Raw genomic sequence first — 19,789 nt, forward strand, 5'->3', positions numbered from 1 at the left:
AAATTATTTTGAGAAACGGAGACATCAGCATGGAGGCAAAGCTGCTGACCTTACCAAGCACTACTTATGAAGCAAAATTTAAATGACACAAGATGTCTACTCCAGAACTGACACAAAAAACCTACATTCAGAATTTACAAGGAAGTGGTGTTACATATCACGACATAGACTTTTAAACTCAAAACCATTTTATATTTCTACAAATGAATGAATGACAGATCAGCACACTAAACCCAAACAACACTAGATGAGCTGATCTGTATGTGTGCCACCATCGTCACTACTAAATGAACAGTCAGCCCTGGAAAAAAAGCAGGTGCTGCTTTTAGGTAGGCATCCAGGACCCATAGTGGGGGCCCAAGCAAAACTCCTGCCCATGCTCTGAAGCCACCTTCCACAACTCCTGGCCCACGCAGGAACCAATGTGGCCATTTTCTTGCTCCGGGTCACAGACACAAAGCAGTATGACCTTGGATGCAGCTTCCAGTGCACGTCTGGCGCACAGCCAGGTAAACTGGTGGAGAAAAGCAAGCAAGCCAGCTGCACAGAAGAGATATTAGTATTTCGGAGCATATTTGAGGTGGCATCTGAAGGCTGAAGCTAGAACGGTATTTCCCTAGTCCTCCTCCTGCTGAAGGTTTTATATAGTAGCCCACGGCTATCTGGAGGAGGCAGAATCCAAGACACAAATCTTTGTTGTAGAGGACAACTGCAATAATGAGAAGCAGCAGGAAGAATTAGAAAAGGAAAAGTCATGGTTAAATACATAGCAGAAGGTACAGCCCGGGCTTGGCCTTGGGTCTGTAAAACAGCAGGGAATAAGGACCCTTCCCTCATTGCAAAATGAGCACCTCAGCCTACGCATTACTTCAGCCCTCCCCAGCCCACAAATTTCTCTCTCACAAGTGCCTGCTCTACAGTAATGCAGTCAACACACACTTAGTAGCAACTTATTGGAGGCATTCCCATCAATCATCCCAGCAGTGCTGGGTCTGTCGTGACTTGCTGCGAAAGCTGGGAGGACCTAATAAAGAGAAATTCAAGTGGTGTGGGTTGCAACTGCAGATTTATTTACTTCAGTTAAGGTCCCTTGACAAGAAGAGACCTAAAAAAATACACATGATGAAACAGATTATGAAGGGTTATCCCCTGGGAAGGGAATACACTCAAAAAAAGAATAAATGACCCAACAGCACAGCCTTGGGTGGCTATAGAGAGCTGCTCCTAGAGTCTCAAGGTGGTGATGCCAGTACATCCCACCCAACAAATCAATGAGAAACAGGCCTTCATGAGGCATCCATGTAGCTCTAGGGAGAAAGCCCTGGGAAGAAAGGTTCTTGCATAAAAATACCAACAAAAAACTGAGGAAAGATTTATGTCTGCTGCAAGGAAATGCACCACACTGTCAGAACTACTTTTTTTGGACATGGCCACCAAGAGGAAGCAAGGATGGTCTACCGGAACAATGTCAACTTGAATACAGTCAATTTAATTAAAACTACATTTTTGTTTTATTAATTTGATGATTTCATTTTTCTGGAGAGGCATGAAGTTTTTTCCTTACTTCACTGGGTATGCAACCCAAACAGTAACAGATCAATGACCTATACAAGAAAGAAAAGCCATTTCAAACTTAGAAAGTCAATAAAAGCGAAGAGAAAAAAAACTTGTACTATCTTCCTTTCCTTGCAAAGTATTGCACATATTGTTCTCTACTGTCATATAAAAGCTAATTGCAGATACTTTTTAAAAGTAGTTTTATCATAAAGAAATGAAGTGAAATAATAAAATAATTGTTTAAAATTTATGACAAAGGAGTGTCTTTCAGGAAGATGACGGGCACATCCAGTTTGCCCCCATCTTTCTTATAGGCCCCCATTAAGTAATGGAAGGCCACAACTGGGTCTCCCTGGGGCCTTCTCTTCTCTAGGGTGAACAACCCCAACTCTCTCAGCCTGTCCTCACAGGGGAGTTGCTCGAGCACCCTGATCACTTTTGTAGCTCTCCTCTGGACCCACTCAAGCAGGTCCACGTCCTTATGCTGGGGGCCCCAGAGCTGAACGCAGCACTGCAGGAGGGGTCTCACCAGAGCAAAGTAGAGGGGGAGAATCACCTCCCTCGACTGGCTGGCCACACTTCTCTTGATGCAGCCCAGCATGCGGCTGGCTTTCTGGGCTGCGAGCGCACATTGCTGGGTCATGTCCAGCTTTTCATCCACCAGTACCCCCAAGTCCTTCTCGGTAGGGCTGCTCTCAATCCCTTCATTCCCCCAGCCTGTACTGATACCAGGGTTTGCCCCGACCCAGGTGCAGGACCTTACACTTGGCCTTGTTGAACCTCATGAGGTTCACTTCTCAAGCCTGTCCAGGTCCCTCTGGATAACATAATGGAAACAGACCATACTAATCTACTTGGGTAACTTTTAAGCACGATTTGATTCAAGCTAAGTAAGGTCCCTCCAACTTTTCTGAAATACTTACATATAAAAACCAGGCTATGTCTTCAGTAATTGGAAATAAGTGCAACCAGTACAACAGCAAAGGTTCTACACCAGATGAATTAATTCAGTTTCTTACTGCACAGACACCTGCTATTCCTTTTTATTGTTAGTATTAACAACATTCATGGAACACCTGTTAATTAAACCTGGACAACCAAGACCTCAAGGTGAAACCTTCATAAATACACAAACCTCGTGAGATGTTTCAAGCATGAATTAGTATATTAATTTAACATTTGAAGTCTACTTCCAGAATCAGAAAATACAATGCTTTCTTTGTAGTTGTTTAAGGCTGAATGCATATCAGAAAATTGCTTTCGTATAGTCATTTGAATTGGGAGTGTGTGGTGGTGCAGAAGCTCAGTTTGTACAACACACCGTAATCGTGACCAAAAACCTTTTCTCTTTTTCTCACATGACAACAACTCTCTATCACATGGACATGTCTTATGAACATAGTATCTTCTTCAGGCTCACCCTCCTGTGTTCCAAACACCTCTCAAACTACATGCTTTCCGCACCCACAATTACCTGAAGGTAAGCACCCTTTATATACAATATTTTAACCAATTCTACAAAGCAGCAGGGGCTGGTGGCAGTGGAGGCACTTGACAAATTTGCATTACAAAGAGAGACCACTTGTCATTTCACTGATGGAGAAACATGAAAACAATTCACCCTCTTTCAAGAAATTTACTGCAGTCTTTCCCTAGAATTCAAAAGTTTTAGGGAAGAAAAGCCTGGGGAGACTGGAAGATCTGTCTGGAGACAAGCTGGAACACGCTTCTCCCTGGCTTCTCTTCTACCATCCACCTATTCCACTATGAGTCTGGCAGGTCTGTGGAATTACCACAGCCCACATGCTACCCTTGCATGTGACCAGTTTAGCTTCTATTTCTCACTTTCAAAATACATTTGTTCCATTTAGGCATTTCCTGTTGCTATGCCTAGTTCTTACAATAAATGGAAAACAGATCAGTTTAAACAATAAGCTATTCTTACCTAAACACTTAAAAAAATATTAAAGAATGAAAACAATATTGCTAAATTAAACTTACACTTCACAGCTGCATGAGGTATAACAACAGTACAGGAAATATAAATTGACAAGTAACCTGTTATTCCTGAATCAATTACTTCTTGAAGGCTTCCCTAAGTGGTTATCTAACACTGGGAAAAATGAAGATAATAAAACCCTACCAGCTGTGTTTGAACCTTAGAACATAAAAATAACTGTTTTGCTATGATCCAAAATAAAACAATTAATTTCAAAATATTATACTTCACAAGCAATAGACGCTAGTACAATTGCTAGAAGGACAAAGCCACTTGCCTTGGGGTTTCTGCAGAGGATGCATTTTGGCCAGGGGAGTTTTGGTTTTGGGCTTCCTTCCAGTTTGATGGATACATTGTGCCGGGCTGATGTGTTGCAGTTCCCCGCAGGCTTCCAATACTGGACTTGAGTCAAGGTGACATTTGACTTGAAGAGCAGAACAAGGGCAACCTGAGGGGTGGGGGGGAAAGTCAGCATTTATTTCACTCTATTAATCCTGAAGAAAATTTATGCAGCTTCTAGAAGTGTATCACTCATCCAAGTTCCTGAAGAAAGGGAGGGGGGTAGAAGAGGGGTGAACCATTCACTCACAAGTTATTCCAACCAATATATCCAGCCTTAATAATCACATCAAACTAGCTGACTGATAAGACAGACGGAATTTCAGTAATCCTATCTTTAATTAATTAATTACTTCTTTGCTATGGACACCCAAAATAAAAGAGGAAATACAAAAGGTAAAAACCATTTCAAAAGGACTTCTCCAAACAGAAGCACAAGCGCCCCAGCATAAAACATCATGTTATTTAGTAAATACACCGAAGTTATGGTGAATTAGAAATGTGTCCCATGCAAGGGGAATGGCACAAGCACCATTCCTTCAGGGGATTTAATCATTCAAGCTGCATTTCACTGCTACTTATTAGTCCTCCTTATATAAAATATTAACATTCCTTCAAAAGGCTCCATCTAGAAGATGCCATTAAGATATGATCCAGTGGGAAACCAGATAAGGAAGTGATTAATACATTTGTTTGTCTTTTAATTTAACCTTCTTGATTCATTTCTCTGGGCTCTGTGGAAATAAACCCATACATCCACTTTCACATAGTGGATACTGCTTTTTTTGACTTGGGGCTTTTTTGGACTTGTGGCAAGCCTACAGCTACGTGAAATCCTCATGCCAGCTTTCCTAGTGTGTCGTAAGTAGGTTAAAAAAAAAAAAAAAAAGAGTTTAAAAAGGATTGCCGTTTAAAATTGCTGCGTATGAACACATGAATATATATGCTTCTGGCAGTACTGAGAAGTGGAAAGCATATCACATGTAGAAATCTGAACACTAATCCATTAAAAAAATAGCAAAGAAAACATGACAAACATTCTTTCCATATTCCCATTTTAAAGTGGACTAGCTGAAACTACCAGCATCTTGCTGGAGTGAGGGGTGACCTGCATCATGTAGAAAGGATTCATCTAAATGTGGAAAATGAATCTTCACCTTCCTGTGATGTGCTCAAGAACATGGCATTAGCTTCACAAATGCAATATACTCTTGCCCAGATTTATATTAAGATCAAAAAACCGAAACGACAAGCACCCCCATCCACATCAACAAAATTATCGTGGGTTTATGCTAATGGTATTAAATCAGAATGTGACCTTTTGAATAAAGACTTTGAATCGTGACTCGTACAGACTGCTTGGGAAGATTAGCTGAGAGCTGGCCTCAAAATGCAGAAACTTTCACAGTGATACAGATTTTGGTTTTGTTTTTTTTTTTTAATAAGCATAAAATATTAAAGCCAATTTTGCTGACAAAAATAGATTCAGATGGCACAAATCTACTTACTGATCTCTGCCACCCAAATATACAACCCCTGAATTTCTTCAGTATGGCTGCCAGTTGCTGCTGCTGCTGAAGCTTCATTAGCATTTCTACCATAAAATCTGCTTTTCAGCAGATTTGAGACCATCTATTAAAACATCCTTCCAGTTCAAACTAGGAGTTTATAAGTACTAGGATTTATTCAAATATAATTTCACTTATCAGGAAAATACAGTGAAAGTAGAGTAGATTATTAGAGCAGATTAATAGATTATTGCAAACGCATCATCACAGAAAAGATTTCACGCAGATGCCTCAGCTCTGGGTACCGAGAGCTCCCTGCAACAACAACAGCAGTGCTGCAATGGGCTGGCTTCTTAGCGGAAGGACTGAGACTTCTTTACTAACAGTAGCTCAGCAGAGCAAGAAACTAAAATAGCGCACAAGGGAAAAGCTCTAATTCAAGAAAATAAAAAGGGCAGCATACAGAAGACAGTGTTTCAGCAGGTATTCACCAGTGTTTGTGACTGGAAGGCAATCCAGCAATGTTGTATTTTCCTAAAAACTACTTTAATGATCCAATTCTCAGCAGACAAATCTGCACCTACAACAGCTTTCCAGAAACACCTCTAACCATGTTATGTCATCTGATCATACACGTATAGCACAAGCTTCGTCTCTGGTGAGTGTTGAAGCCCCTGGGAGATGCTGGATGTGACCACAGTCCCCTGCAGCAGCTGAAGTATGAAAGCCACAGCTCCTGTCCTTGGGCACCACGTCCCTGAGGTATCCTCCGTTGGGCAACCTACGCTGAGCCCAGCTTTCCCTCTGCTGACCTGGGACAAAGTACTGGTTGCCGTAAGTATTCCCTGTCCCTCTTCGATCACCGCCACAAAAAGGGACTGTCTTCTTGGTATCATTTTGTAAAGTTCCAAAAGGAATTAAAACTCAATTCTTTTTTCTTTCCTACCAAGATTCATTGCTGTGAAAGCAGGTCTGACCACCTTCCTTTCCTCACGGTTAAAAATAAGAGCAAGTGGTAACTTACTTGTTTTCAAGTGCATGGCACCACCAGACCTCTTTTACATCTAGGCTAAAAGCCCTTATGACCTGCTTGCCTTACTGAAAATTGAAGTGCTTTGGTCCTTATTTTATAAATCCACATACAAGTTTTCCTCTTCTACTGCACAATCCTGTGAAAAAACCAAGGCACAGAATCCTTCACTGGTAATTACTCAACCAATGCGTCCATCTTACCTGAAACAAGCTCTGAACTTGGCTCTGAATGATCCAGGACTTGTGCTCAGAGGCATTTGCAGAGTACACACTTAGTGAAGCCCTATGCTACTTCCCATTAAATAAGACCTGATATTATAAACAGAAAGAAAATCCATCGACCTCTAAAAATACAGTATTTTATACCATCTTGTATGTTGCATATATAGGTTACTGCTGAAAATACATCGCTGTTCACCTACTGCCCACACTTAGGACACGTACTTATTGATGGTACATCCAAAGAGCAAGTGGGCACAAAGCAGAAAATAAAACTGGTAAGTAGTTGGAAAGAAGAGGAACTTGGAAAACCACAAGTGCCTTAAACACCAAATGTAGTGCTGGCCCTAAATCAAGAAAAATATGCATAGGTTAAACCACAGAAGTGGCTTTCATTCTTTTTTATTTAATTTAAGCCAAGATGGTTCTCTCTGTTCATCTCTGATGTGGCCCCTAAGGGCTGCTTTTTGCACACAAGACAAAAATCCACTTTCCTTACGTATTTTTTCAAGTGTTATAAAACGATCTGTAAAAACAAGATTTACTGGATTATTTCACACAGCATTCTCTGAAAGTAAAACCCAGTCTACCATGCATGCTCCAGGGTGCTCCTGGGAATGGAAAACATAAATAAGACCCAGGCGTAGCCCAGGTAGCCACCCCCAAAATGTCCGTGTTTCCGCCAGATGCTTCCAGATGTGGGAGTGGGTGATGGGCCTCCCATTGCCTGCCCTCCCACACCCACCAAAGCTGCAGGACCCAAGGCAGAAACTGCCTCTCCTCTTTGCTCTCCGGTCCAGTGTTGGATTGTGCAAACCCTCCTTAGACCGGATCAGCCGTAAGTGCCATGGAAGCACTTGGGAAGTGTCCTGGCACGTGCAAATTGACAAAACACAGTTATTTGTGTCAAAACCTTACTAAAGGCTACTAATAATAAACTGTTATTCCCAGAGAGCCTTGCTGACGCTGACTTCACATCTGATCTCTGATTACCTGTGACAGCTCCGGGCAGAAAGTTACAGCCTGTCTGGACGTGGAGCGTGCCAGTGCCTCCCAAGCACACAAAACAGGCAGAGCTCTAAAAACCTTCCAAATGTATAAAACTCTGCCATAAAACTCCGCTTTGCTGTGCATGGTCCCTGTGTCTCCAACGTATTTAAGCTCAAATACTTTGTGGCTTGTTTGTAATTCTACTCACAACGCTGCTTACAATTTCTCTGTTCAAAACCAACCCAACCAGAAAAGGACCAAGCTGATGCTTTCCAGAGATATTTTTTTGCATTGTATTAATAAAATAACATGTATTTAAGGCTCCTGCTAAGGTAAAACTTAAATGAAACTTCTGAAAATGCCTAAGATAATGTACAATTTATATTTTCACAAAAATGGAAATAAAACATCAGTATTTCTGGCAGAATTCAGTGCCAGCGGGAAACTCTTGCATGGCACAGAGAACTTTCTCAAGTATGTCCCTTTATCCTCACTAAGGTGTTTGCACGCAGAAGAAAGCCTGTATTTTTTAAAAACTTGTCTTAGACACTGTCACAAACTTGAAGGCTATATTTTTCTATCAGACTAAGACAAAACATAAGGATTTTGCGTGCTCCACTGAGTGCAGCAGCAAAGAGACCAGTTGAACCCAAGCAGATGAACTTTCAGTTCTCAGGCTTCTCTTCCAGCACACAAGCCAGATTCAGATCTTGTGCCTGGCACCCAGTCCCAAGATAGCGGCGTTAAAAAATAATCCCAGTTTAAAAGAAAAATCCACCTTGGAGGCCTGTGACAGACAGCAGCAAGAACACAAGATGTTATGACAAGCTACTGGTTTGGCACAGTGTAAGTTTGTTGATGCAATAGAAGGGCTTCTCATCCAGCCCTCTTTTAAAGGAATACATTTTTGTAGAATTCTGCTGAAATGAAGAAAGCCTACACCTCATCAGGCTAGCCCATCTCCTACACCCCTACACAAGGCACAGAGAGTGCTCAAGGAGTAAAAGGGATGACAAATGCTGGACTAACAGAAAAAGGCTCTATGGACTAGATGCACAGGAAAGGCATTGATAAGCAACGCCCACTTGAGAAGTCTGCTTTCACTGAGAATTAATACTATTTGGGGATTTCTCCATCCATCCAGAACGATGAACATGACCTTGAATGCCTGCTCAAGGGAGGCTTGCCCAGTGGCAATTCTCAAGCCCTCTGCCATGCCCCAGCCTGGGACCCGCAGGAGAGGGGAGGCTCCCCCCAAGGCTCCTGGCTGCCCTGCAGGCAGCACGACCCCAGCCATAGAGCCCCCGCTGCCTCTCCTTGGGGCACCCTTCCCTGCCATCTCCAGAGAAGAGAACATAGTCTTAGCGACCAGTGGAGGGGCTTTCCTACTCCGACCATCACTGCTATCACCCATTGCTGTCACTCACAAGTTAAACAAGCTCTGGGAGCTTCCAGTTTCCTCATTCTTTGCTGATTTAGACTCTGCAACATCAGTGAAGCCAACAGCTCCAAAAGGCAACTCACTGTAATGTGACCCATCAGGTCCAACTCTAAGCATGGGAAGACATAGTAATTCTCTAATCTTTCTTCAAGCATCTAGAAGTGAGATTATTCCAGATGGAAACTGGCTGTGGCATCCAGAAACACATCCAGTAGTGGTGGCTCTATTTCTAATGCTGTTTTGTAATACACATCATGCACATCAAATGGATAAGCAATCATCACCAGTCTGATTAAAAAACCTGTCTGCAGGAAAGCACACAAAGATAAATGAACTAGAATCTATATAATGGTAAAAGACATTTTTGCAGCTAACAGGAGTCTGGACAATTAAGCACGTACCCAGAACTGACCAGATTTAAAAATAACAATGAAACCTTCAGCTGTTAACATGTAGAGCTATTTGAAAGACATTCCCTGCCTGGCCGTCTTAATACACATCTTAACAGGAACTTAGCTTTTCCCAAAGTTTGACTACAAACTGAGCACATGCCACGTGCCTCTAAGCTCTGCTAACAGGTTTTCATTAAGGCCAGTTCAAGGGTCTCTGTATTTTCAACAGAAACATCCACTTGGGCATTCCCTAATGCTGTCACTGACAGTGAAGTTCTCTCTCTCTCTCTCTCTCTCTTCATCCCTTCCTCCTTCATAAAAGCCCTGCAAGGAGAAGAGGCTGCTTGTAAGGCAGAAGCCTACTGCTAGAAAGGAAAGCACTTCAAAGGCAGAGCTAATGTATGTATCTGAATAAAATAAAACCCTGCTAAGAGGAACTCTGACACAAATTAAAGGTGCTGATTATGTCCTCCTTGTGTCAGCAGGAAATCTGGTGAGTGGTATAATCCTCTGTCCTTCATGCTCAGGCTGTGTTACAAACACAGCTGGGTAAGGACTTCTTCAAAGAAGATACAGCAGTCACTACACTGTAGGAAAAACCCAGTGTTGACAGCCTTACCTGCCACACACCACAATGAAATTTACCTCTAGTAATGGCACAACGTTATCCTGCTTGTTAGAGCCAATCACAAAGCGCTCAACACCATGCTCAGAGCAGGCCACAACATGCAGTTCCGGAGCCTGTGTTTTTCCTCATGTCTCCAATTTCACATGTCGCCCTGCCCCAGACTAGCACTCAACTGTCTCCCACTGAGCAGGAGGGAGCTAAGCCTTTCCCACCTTGCCACTGGCCATACCCTTCTTTTCCCTCTTATGTGGCTTCATTAAATCCTGCATCTTCCTCAAACCCACTTAAAAACTCGCCTCTTCCACCTGCCCACGGCCTGTAAGACCCCCTAGCATGGGTGTACAGCAGTGTGTGTTGAAGCTGTACACATGCCTTTCTATCAAACCCAGCTCAATGACACTGACAACGGCTATATCACGACATCTATTTTTCTGCCATTCCAAAACGTCAACTTCAGTAAAAAAAGTGACAGCAAAGTTATCACCATAAGCTTTCAGAAACAGATACAAACAGGAAAATATTATGCTTAAAGGCAAGTGAGAATCTGGCATGGATTGCAATTCTCTATCAAGAGAGATGTACATCACTTACTTGTGTTCAAAGTGAGACCTCCCACATTTTCTCTTATTTGCTCAAGCTGCAAGACAACCAAAAATAAGGGAGACCAGCTCCTGCTGCAGCTCTCATTTCATGGCTCAAAGGGCCATGCTCAGAGGAACTGACCTCCCCCATCCCACTTCCTACCATCACTGCGGTTAGGTGACTCAAAGAACATAAACGTGGCAAATACGACAGAAGGAGCTTTACTAAGTAGAAGTTACAGGAGATTGTTGCGAGTCAGCAGAAAAAGGCTCTTTGGTTTTAAGTTTCATACACGTCTGAAATGCAATACATAGGATGCGGACGGTTTAGAAGCCTCAATCTTTCTGCAGTAGAAGAGAAAGGTGGATCTTTTTAAAAAGCTTTCTGCTTAGATACAGTGCAGGATTAAGGCAAGAACGGTCAGTAACAGCAGTGACACACCATGGAAAACAAGAAAATCCCACTTCTCAGCACTCAAACTCTCAGACTGCTTCACAGCTCCTCTGGGAAATGAAGGGCGTCAGTGCAACCACACGTAGTCATCCCAAAAGGGTTGGATCAGGGTGGCTAAAGAGCTTTCTGAAGGTAAAGGTGCTAAAACTGCTAGAACAGCTCACAGAAGTGACAATAAATGCAAATCAGCAGGCATGGGATGGAGCTGGGTAAAAGATTTCCATCAAAAGTTCTGAAAATTTTCAACGCTCCTTCTCCCCCTCCTCCTGCTCCTATGTGAATCTTACCATGGGAAGTGATAAAGGAAGAAACAAAATGTAAATTTTTCAAATTAAATGCTTCATTTACCTGGGGAGCCACAGAAGGGCTGCTGGTCGGTGTCTTTATGAGAAAAACACAAAGCCTGCAAACCACACCAAACCGTGTAGTCTGAGGAGGGCTGTGAGACATTTGGTAAATTCAGCTTAACACACTTCCAACACCGCAGAACTACATCGACAAAAAACCCAGGACTTTTCACAGAAAGAAACAAATAGCTAAAATAAACAAATTTGTGCATGTGAAGCACAAGAAGGACCCATAGCTTCCCCAGACCTGTAGTGCTAGGATTTGGGATTTTGTGTACTTTTATCCTGTTCTGACTACTTTTAAATGCCTTAGGTGAGTACGCTTCCTTTAACAGACATTTCTATAGCATCCTGAGGGTCACTATTGAACATCACTGTCATAGTATTTTCCATAAACTTGTAGTAAGATTTCCCACCTTTAACCTCACCAGATTCTTTTAAAGCAAGTTCCTGCACGCTAATCCAACTAGTTCAAGACTATGCTGGCACTGGTACACACCTTATGCTTCTCATCATCTGAATCACAACAGACATATTCTTGAGAAATCAGTTTTCAGCTCTGACTTTTTCTGTTCTTCTCAAAATTGGTGCCAAAGGCCTGTCGCTCCACTGAGTTCCACTCCCAGCAGCAAGCTCCCCAGGTAGAGCCGTATTGCACGCTCATGCTGGAGAGCCGCAAACGGAGGGAGGGACACAGCTTTTGTTGAAATGAAGGATATTTGTCTGACCACTGACTATTTCACTACTGTCTTTAGAGGGGGCTGAGATTTTGCTGTGGATTTATAACTCTTTCTAGTGCCTCTCTGCTTTTACACACTCATTTCAGTGCAGTCTCTGTATCTCTCATTACAATCTTGCTTTTATTGCCCCATCCATAAAAGCATCTAATCCAGGTGCCTGTGCAACGCTACTCAAACCCTCCTTTGCCTCTGGGACATTTCACACTTGATCGCAGCCAGGGATTACTCCACAACTCCTTTAAGGAAATCATTATAGGATTCTAATGTTTCTTTTTTTATTTTTTTTTTTTTAATCTTTAATTATTTAAAGCATTAGCTTTTCAATGGACCTGCATGAGCTCTTTCCTCACAACACTAAAGCACACTTGTTGTCCCACTCAGTGCTGCCCAGACAGGGTACTACAAGCAGAGTCCTCATTTTCTATTCTGCATGTAAACTAAGAAAACCTCACACTCCAGACCCACGTTTGCTCAGCAAGAAACACTGCTTAGTTCAACACAGAAGGCAGGACTGTGGGTATCAGCACGGGCTCTCTTACCTCTCAGGATTGCTGAGTGCAGCTTGGTGACTAGGGCTTCTCCCTTAGACAAGGGTTAGCTGGCAAACTTCTATCAAAAACTGGCTAAGAATCATTAAAAAATTATTCTTAAGGGTTTGCTTTACATTTATATGTATGTATATAATTCATACACATTTATATAATGCACAACAGTCAGGAGACGATCTCTGAGCGACAGAAATGAGGAGCTTCACATCTAATTCTGTATTACAGGACTGCTCAACTGAATTCCTGCTGAGAGCATTATACTTACTACGTGACAAGGTAAAGAAAAGGCAGAAACACAAGCATGTCTTAGAAATACTGCTGCTAGAAAGTCATCACACACAACCTCACACTGGGGCAAGGAAAAAGCCAGACAAATCCCAAGCAGGCACTCGCTTCTAGTTTTAAGCTTTTTACGTTGCGTCAAGTACAACTGGCCACCACACCACCCACAGGCAACACAAAGCAAGGACTCTCAAAAGACTGTTATATTCCATCAAAGTGGGAATAACAATATCTGTTGAGGTGTAATACAGGATCAACTCAACTCGCCACCGACAGAGAAACCAGGACAAAAAGGCAGAATCTAGCATTAACTGCACAGAAGGTCATTTTTCCCTAGCAAAAGAGTGATATTTATTATTTTATCCTTATTTTATAGCAAGCTGCCAAGTCAATTCTCACCAAAAATGAGGCAAAGGGAAAAAAAACCAGCAGCTAAAAGGGAGCAAGGACCAGCTGCTGACCCTGGCGATTCCAAGGGGGCTGTAGGAGTGGAAGGAGCGACCAGAAAAACCATACTGAGAATCGAATAAAACTATGTTCACTTAAATGGAAAATGAGAAAGAAACCAAAGTAAAGCACCACAGAATATATTCCCCATCAGGACTAACAACAGGCACATCAAGACCCCCAAACAAAAATATTTTCTTGTCTGGAACGAAACAGGATGTGGTATTGTAATCAGCAATTGTTTACCTTCAACTCCTGAGGTTGTCAGTGACATGAAAAAAACCCCGAACTGTTGTCTTTTTAAACCACACTGAGCCCTCTGTTAACTTCCGCATGGCCACCGAGGACATGGCTGGCCGTGCCGCACAACCCCAACCTCCCTTCAGTCACAAGAGGCAGCCCCAAACGTCAGGGTCGTACCACAACCTCTCTGTAGGAAGGAACCCAGCTCTTCCAGGTTGGCAGTCCAGGGACATTGTCCAGCCTCACCCTACCTCGTTCAGAGGATGAAGGACCGTGGTGAAGCAGCTCCTAATCACGCACCACTGTTATCCAAGTGCTGGATGGATGCAAATCCCAGGAGTGGAAAATTATCTCTTGGTTAATAAACTTCTAAGTGAATTTAATTTAAACTCTGCTGGAGTTTAGGTGGCGGCTGATTGATTTTTTTGGGTTTGGAGGCTTTTTTTAAGTAGCCATGTGTGTTCTCTCTTGTGGCTCAATTCAAATATTTTGATTTCTAGCTCTGATTCCTGTTCCTGCATCCGTAACACTGCTATCTGAGCTACGATAACGAAATGCACGGTCAATGAACCGACGAATGCCCGTATTAAAATGTGTGCTTCTTCAGGTTACCTAAGTTACAACTCTCAAGCTCTTTCTTGCTATTTTGTGAAAAACCTGTACCAAAGTAATTCTTTCTTATTTTGCTTGTATTTTGTACCCCTCTGAAGAATTTCAGTCAGCCCTTAGCTTTCATCTCCAAAGCTGACTCTGACACAGGCACCCATCGGTAACCTTTCCACCGCAACAGCATTTCTATCACATCTCAGAATTCAGACACATCTTACCAGATCCAGTCCCAAACATCGGCAATATAATTTCAAGCCTCAAGTGACATTCCTGCAAGGGATGCAGGAAACAGATTTTCGATTTGCAAAAAAATCTCTCACTCTAGTGTTGGAGACTATTCACAGCTAACTCAAGTTTTGTATTTTGCTATAGTTTTCTCAAAATTTACACTCAGACTGCTTTTCATATAGGCATACAGAGAGTACACATTGGGGGATACTAAGCATCGAATCTCTGTAACTGGAAGGCAGAGTTACAAACTTTTGTGATTTAACAAAGTAAAATGGATAGGCTATGAAACACTCATTCTTCTGGAGGAAGCATGTAGCTGACTTCCCCCCCGCCCCCCCAAATGGCATAACTGAATTACTCTAGGCTAAAATAATAAGCACAGTAGCTTTCTGTGACAGCAAGATGAAACATAGAAGAGAAAAAAACCCCGAGACTCTTCCATCTAGTAAGGAAAGCGAGTTAAATGATGTATAAAGATTGTGGCATAACAAGTGACAAAGCAAAGGAGAAGTAGCCTGGGGCATATGTCAGCCAGCCTGACATTGCAGGTGATAAAAGCCCTGCCAGTACCACTGCTCACAGCACGCATCAGGAGATTCTGCTGTCAACTGGGGATGTCAAATGGCATTCCTCTACAACAGAAAGGTAGGCAAGGAGAGAAGAGCAGCCAGACTCACCTCTTTGGTGCACACAAGTCTCGTCTTATTTTTGCTTTCTGAAGTGCAAAGCAACTTGTTTAACTTCAGCACTAGATTTCACACTTAATTTCTGCAGCAGCGAAGGTCTAGATATCAAAAGTCCAGTTTAAATTGTTGCAGGTGCTTAATTTAGAAGAGGGAAGGAGAACTGGATTTTCATTCATACATTTAATTACAATTATAATGAAACCCATAAGTCATTAATTCATAAAATATTGCTTTGCTTTGTTTTTCCCTTTTGCAAAAAAGATTCATTGAAGATGGAAGATATGGTCCCTTCTCCCTAATTTATTCCTGATTTCTTATTACAAAAAATTTTGTGGTATTATATAGCATTAGGCAGACAACATGCCTGGAGAAAAAAATTAATTTGGCACTTGACACAGACTAGAACACTGTATAAGGAAGTCTTATTGATAGACAAGCATTTCTCATCATAATTTTAACATCCTACTTCTTGTTCTAGCAAGGTGACAAGAAGGGGCATTTCTCTGACTCACAAGCTGAGTCCTGCATACCACCACTGTGGTGTCTTGCAGGAGTGCTATGCTTCAACTTACCTTTCCCTCCCTTTTCCTCTTCACAATTCAAACTGGCTTCTCGTCCCATCTTTTTCTGGTTACTAACTCAGTTCAGCTCTGGTCTCCAGATTTAGCCTGGATGTTTCTTGCACAACATGAGGATGCTTATCCATGGACCACCTGTGGTCCCCCAGAAGGGAACAGCCCCCACAAAACTGTCTTTCATTACTATACACAGAGTCCTCAGATATCAGCTGCAAGGCCACCGAGAGCGAAGTGCAGTATGTAGCTGCAACTATAAATGCATTTTCACCACGGATTTCCTAAGGTAAAGCTATATTCAGTCTATCCGACAACCTCAGAGCCCTAAGTGATGCCAGATGCCTGCAACATGGCCTGTCCTCTGAGAAGATGCACGCGCTGGACCCCCGAAGAAGGGACACAGGCAGAACCGTTATTCAGCATTCCTGAGACTTTCCACTTAGATGAGCACAGAGCTTGCTCTTTTTTTTTTTTTTTCCCTTTCTCCCTTGACAGATAACAGGTTTTTCATTACGATGAAAGAGCCTTGATTTATTATTACACTGATTATGCAAATCAAAGAACATATTTCAAGCTAGTAACACTCCTGGGACTTCACATCTGTACCGCTTTAACACAGGAATCCTAACACCAGAGCAATTCATTACTGTAAAAACCTAAAGAGACTTTATACTAGTTAGACACAAACAAATTATCCCAGCCAAATCCATTTCAATTTGTTTCCCATTACCTGCATCTGGGTGATTTACTGTCTTGGGAATTCTCTCCCAAGAACAAAGAGGAAGACGGCAGATCTGTAATTCCCAGAATTGTTTATATGCTGAGAAGGGAGAAAAAAAAAAACAGAGGGAAAAGCAGGGAAAAGAATTACACTGCCCATCTTCCAGTGATTCTACACAAAGGTGGGAAACAGCCAGATGCTAGTCCCTATAGGCAAGATTCCAGCCTTCATTTAAAACTGTGTCATAAAAAAGGCTTCATGTGCTTCATTTCTCCTCTTACTAGAAGCTTATTAAATTTTTTTGCTAATGACAAAAGCATCATGCAAGACTCTCTCACACTGCTCAGTTGATGTGCTTGTGAATCTTCTTAATGGCACACATTACAATGACTAAACTCTCACTTAACCAATAAGCAGAGTAAAAATTATGCTTCGCTTAAGATGCAATGGCAATATAATGCATCTTCAACAGTGCCCCAAACAACTGGCTTTCTTTAGTAAGCCAATAATTAGCTTCTGCTCATTTAAAAGTCTTTTTAGGTACTAAATAAAAGCAGGTAAAAACTGAGCTCAGATCTTTTGCTATGGAACTGAGCTTTGCAAGGGAGGGCTAGCTGTTCTGTGTTACCATAACGTGCTGACTGTCACTCCTTACTGTATAAGTTAAGAAAATTCAACTTCATTATTGAAAAGCATGAGTATTTTTACACTGATACACTGTCTTGGTACCAGAACCGCACATTGCAAAATACAGAACAATTTCACAATAGTGTATTTTCAGTAGTTCACAACAATCATTAAAGGAGAACATATTTCAGCTCTTAGTGCTGCTTGGAAATGCTCTACTTGAAGTTTACTGCCTTTACACAAAACGACCAAGTTGTAGGGTCACTGAGGTCAGCAGAGGCTTCTGGAGATCGTCCAGCCCAATCCCTTTGCTCAAAGCAGGGTCACGTAGAGCAGGTTGCACAGGATCTGGTTTGACTGTCTCCAAGGATGCACATGCATGTGATGGTACGACATCTATAATAATAAATTTTTTTCCTATTTAATACAAATGTAATGAAAGAACAATGTAAATTGTTCTTTCTCAATAAGGAAGCAGTTTATACAGAAAAGGAGTCAGAAGAAAACAGTTTATTTCTGTCTGGTGAGGTTGAACATGGGCAGGAAATGGAGAGGAGTGCAGAGGTCACCATGGTACCCTCTGCTGCATATGGGAAGACTGAGCACCACATGGGGCCACAACAGTAATCACCATTTAGAGAAGCCTTTAAAAGCCTGTACAGCACTGAGAGGCTAAAACCAAAAGCATTCTTAGTTCTCTGCCACTTCCTCATGCCTGTACTTCTAACAAAGCAATCGCGCACGGCTACTGCAAAGCCATCACAGTGGAAGCCTCAGAGTGGTCCAGCCACTGAGAGCCTAAGATACCACTTTTTGGAGGCTTTGGGCAGCCTACAATGACAACCGAAGGGCCATGCTACACTGCACTGGTTTCCCAGATAACTAAAAAACACAATCCTTACCACCATCTAGTCAGCCTCAGGCTCTGCATGCTTCTCCACCAGAGACTCAGGCAGCAGATATAAGCCTGTCACGTTATTCCACGGGTGCTCCCGTGTCAAACTCCATGTCACTTCCAACTCCGAGGCGATACACAAGTATATTCTACACTTTGCAGATGGAGGAACTGAAAGCAAAGCATTATTTCCCTTACACTAGTATCTCCTTAGCTTAGATCAATGCTTCTTCACTCTGTGACCCACAGTGTCTAAAGACTAAAGCAAGAGCAAGAAAATGAACCTGGAAAGGTTAAAGGTGGTGTAAAGAAACAATGCACAGATAAATAAATTGGAAGAGACTGAAAACCACTGAATTGGCTCCAGTATTTTGGATCCCAGAGTGGCCGCAAGATAGTATAAAGCATCCTTTATATTTACCTTAGCCTGGCAAGCTCTGAAAAAAGTTAACACCAGCTCAAAGGCCTGTAACACAGACTACAGAAAAAGGCTGCAGTAAAAGAACTATTAATAGTTTGCCCAACAAGACTCCAGTTAATTTACTGGATCTGTAGCAACTATTTCATCTCTCCTGTTGTCTATAATTGCACTTTCATCAAATCAGTAAATACAAGATGTGAAAACAAGGATATTTTATACGCACCTACGTGATTATTTGGGACAAGAGTTATAAATCACAAACAATAAACTCCTTGTGACTGACTGCTAAATCTTCATTCTAAAGAAAAAATATATCATACTTAATTTCAAAACTGCACTACAATTCTGACAGCAATGTTTTTAAAGATATTTTGAAGAAATCTGAAGCTCGAGATGAAGATAAACGGGTAACAATTCCAGAATCAGATCATTAACCCAAAATATGTATTCAAATTAGTACCTTGAAAATAGCATACATTTTTCTCTTAGGTAATAGCTTTCAATCCTGGAACAAACTAAAGAGTTTGGTCTATCACTATGTGAAATGTAACTGGCAACTAGCACTTTCAAATATAACTGTATAGCTAGTAAGGATAATTATAAACCATGTTACTTGCACAGGATGTATCTGAATATTTGTGTTCAAAATTATATTGCATAAAATAGCATTTACTGCAAGGCAGTCACTGTTTCAATAATTACCGGTTTTCATGCAATTTCTGCAGCATTATTCCATATTGTCCTTTTATTGATGGAGAATACTCAATGCATACAATGTATGCTTGCTGGCAAAGCTGCACTGTGTTAAGGAGAAAGGATGAATGGAAATAATGGAGGCATTTGGAAACAAAAGTGATTACAGAAATTTAGATGCTATAAAGTAAAATGCAAAGAATTTCCATTGTAGAAGAAAAACAGTTAAAAAAAATCATTACAAGATTATTTCAGATAATTAACAACTCCTGTAATGAATTTACAATTCTGAGCTTTTATAATTACCGGCAGTGAAAGTATAATTTATTTATATCATCACAATTGTATCAGTTCCTTAGAATGGGTTATGGATAAATGATGTTTAGTTTGGTCGGAGTTTATTCAGATCTATTACTGCATATTGGCTTCAGCTAGCCTTAACTGCTGCAAATGTCACATCACAAGAAGATGAATGAGACACCTTTTAGGGCAATATCTTCATATCTAAAGTGAGGACCTGAGTTATCATGAATCAACAAACAGTAAAATAGTAATAATAGTACATCTCCAAATTCCCTTGTACA

General features: G+C 41.6%; 1 protein-coding gene across 1 annotated transcript in view; it reads right to left on the reverse strand.

Moving 5' to 3' along the window:
• Positions 1 to 19,789, reverse strand: part of FGD3 (FYVE, RhoGEF and PH domain containing 3) — a 111,537-nt gene that overhangs the window by 47,581 nt on the left and 44,167 nt on the right. Inside the window, exon 2 of the mRNA XM_086470412.1 lies at positions 3,834 to 4,004. Coding sequence (XP_086326538.1) covers positions 3,834 to 4,004 — 171 coding nt within the window. The remainder of the gene's footprint in view (positions 1 to 3,833; positions 4,005 to 19,789) is intronic.

Source organism: Leptosomus discolor, chromosome 9 (genome assembly GCF_034619465.1).
Source record: "Leptosomus discolor isolate bLepDis1 chromosome 9, bLepDis1.hap2, whole genome shotgun sequence".
Taxonomy (NCBI): domain Eukaryota; kingdom Metazoa; phylum Chordata; class Aves; order Leptosomiformes; family Leptosomidae; genus Leptosomus; species Leptosomus discolor.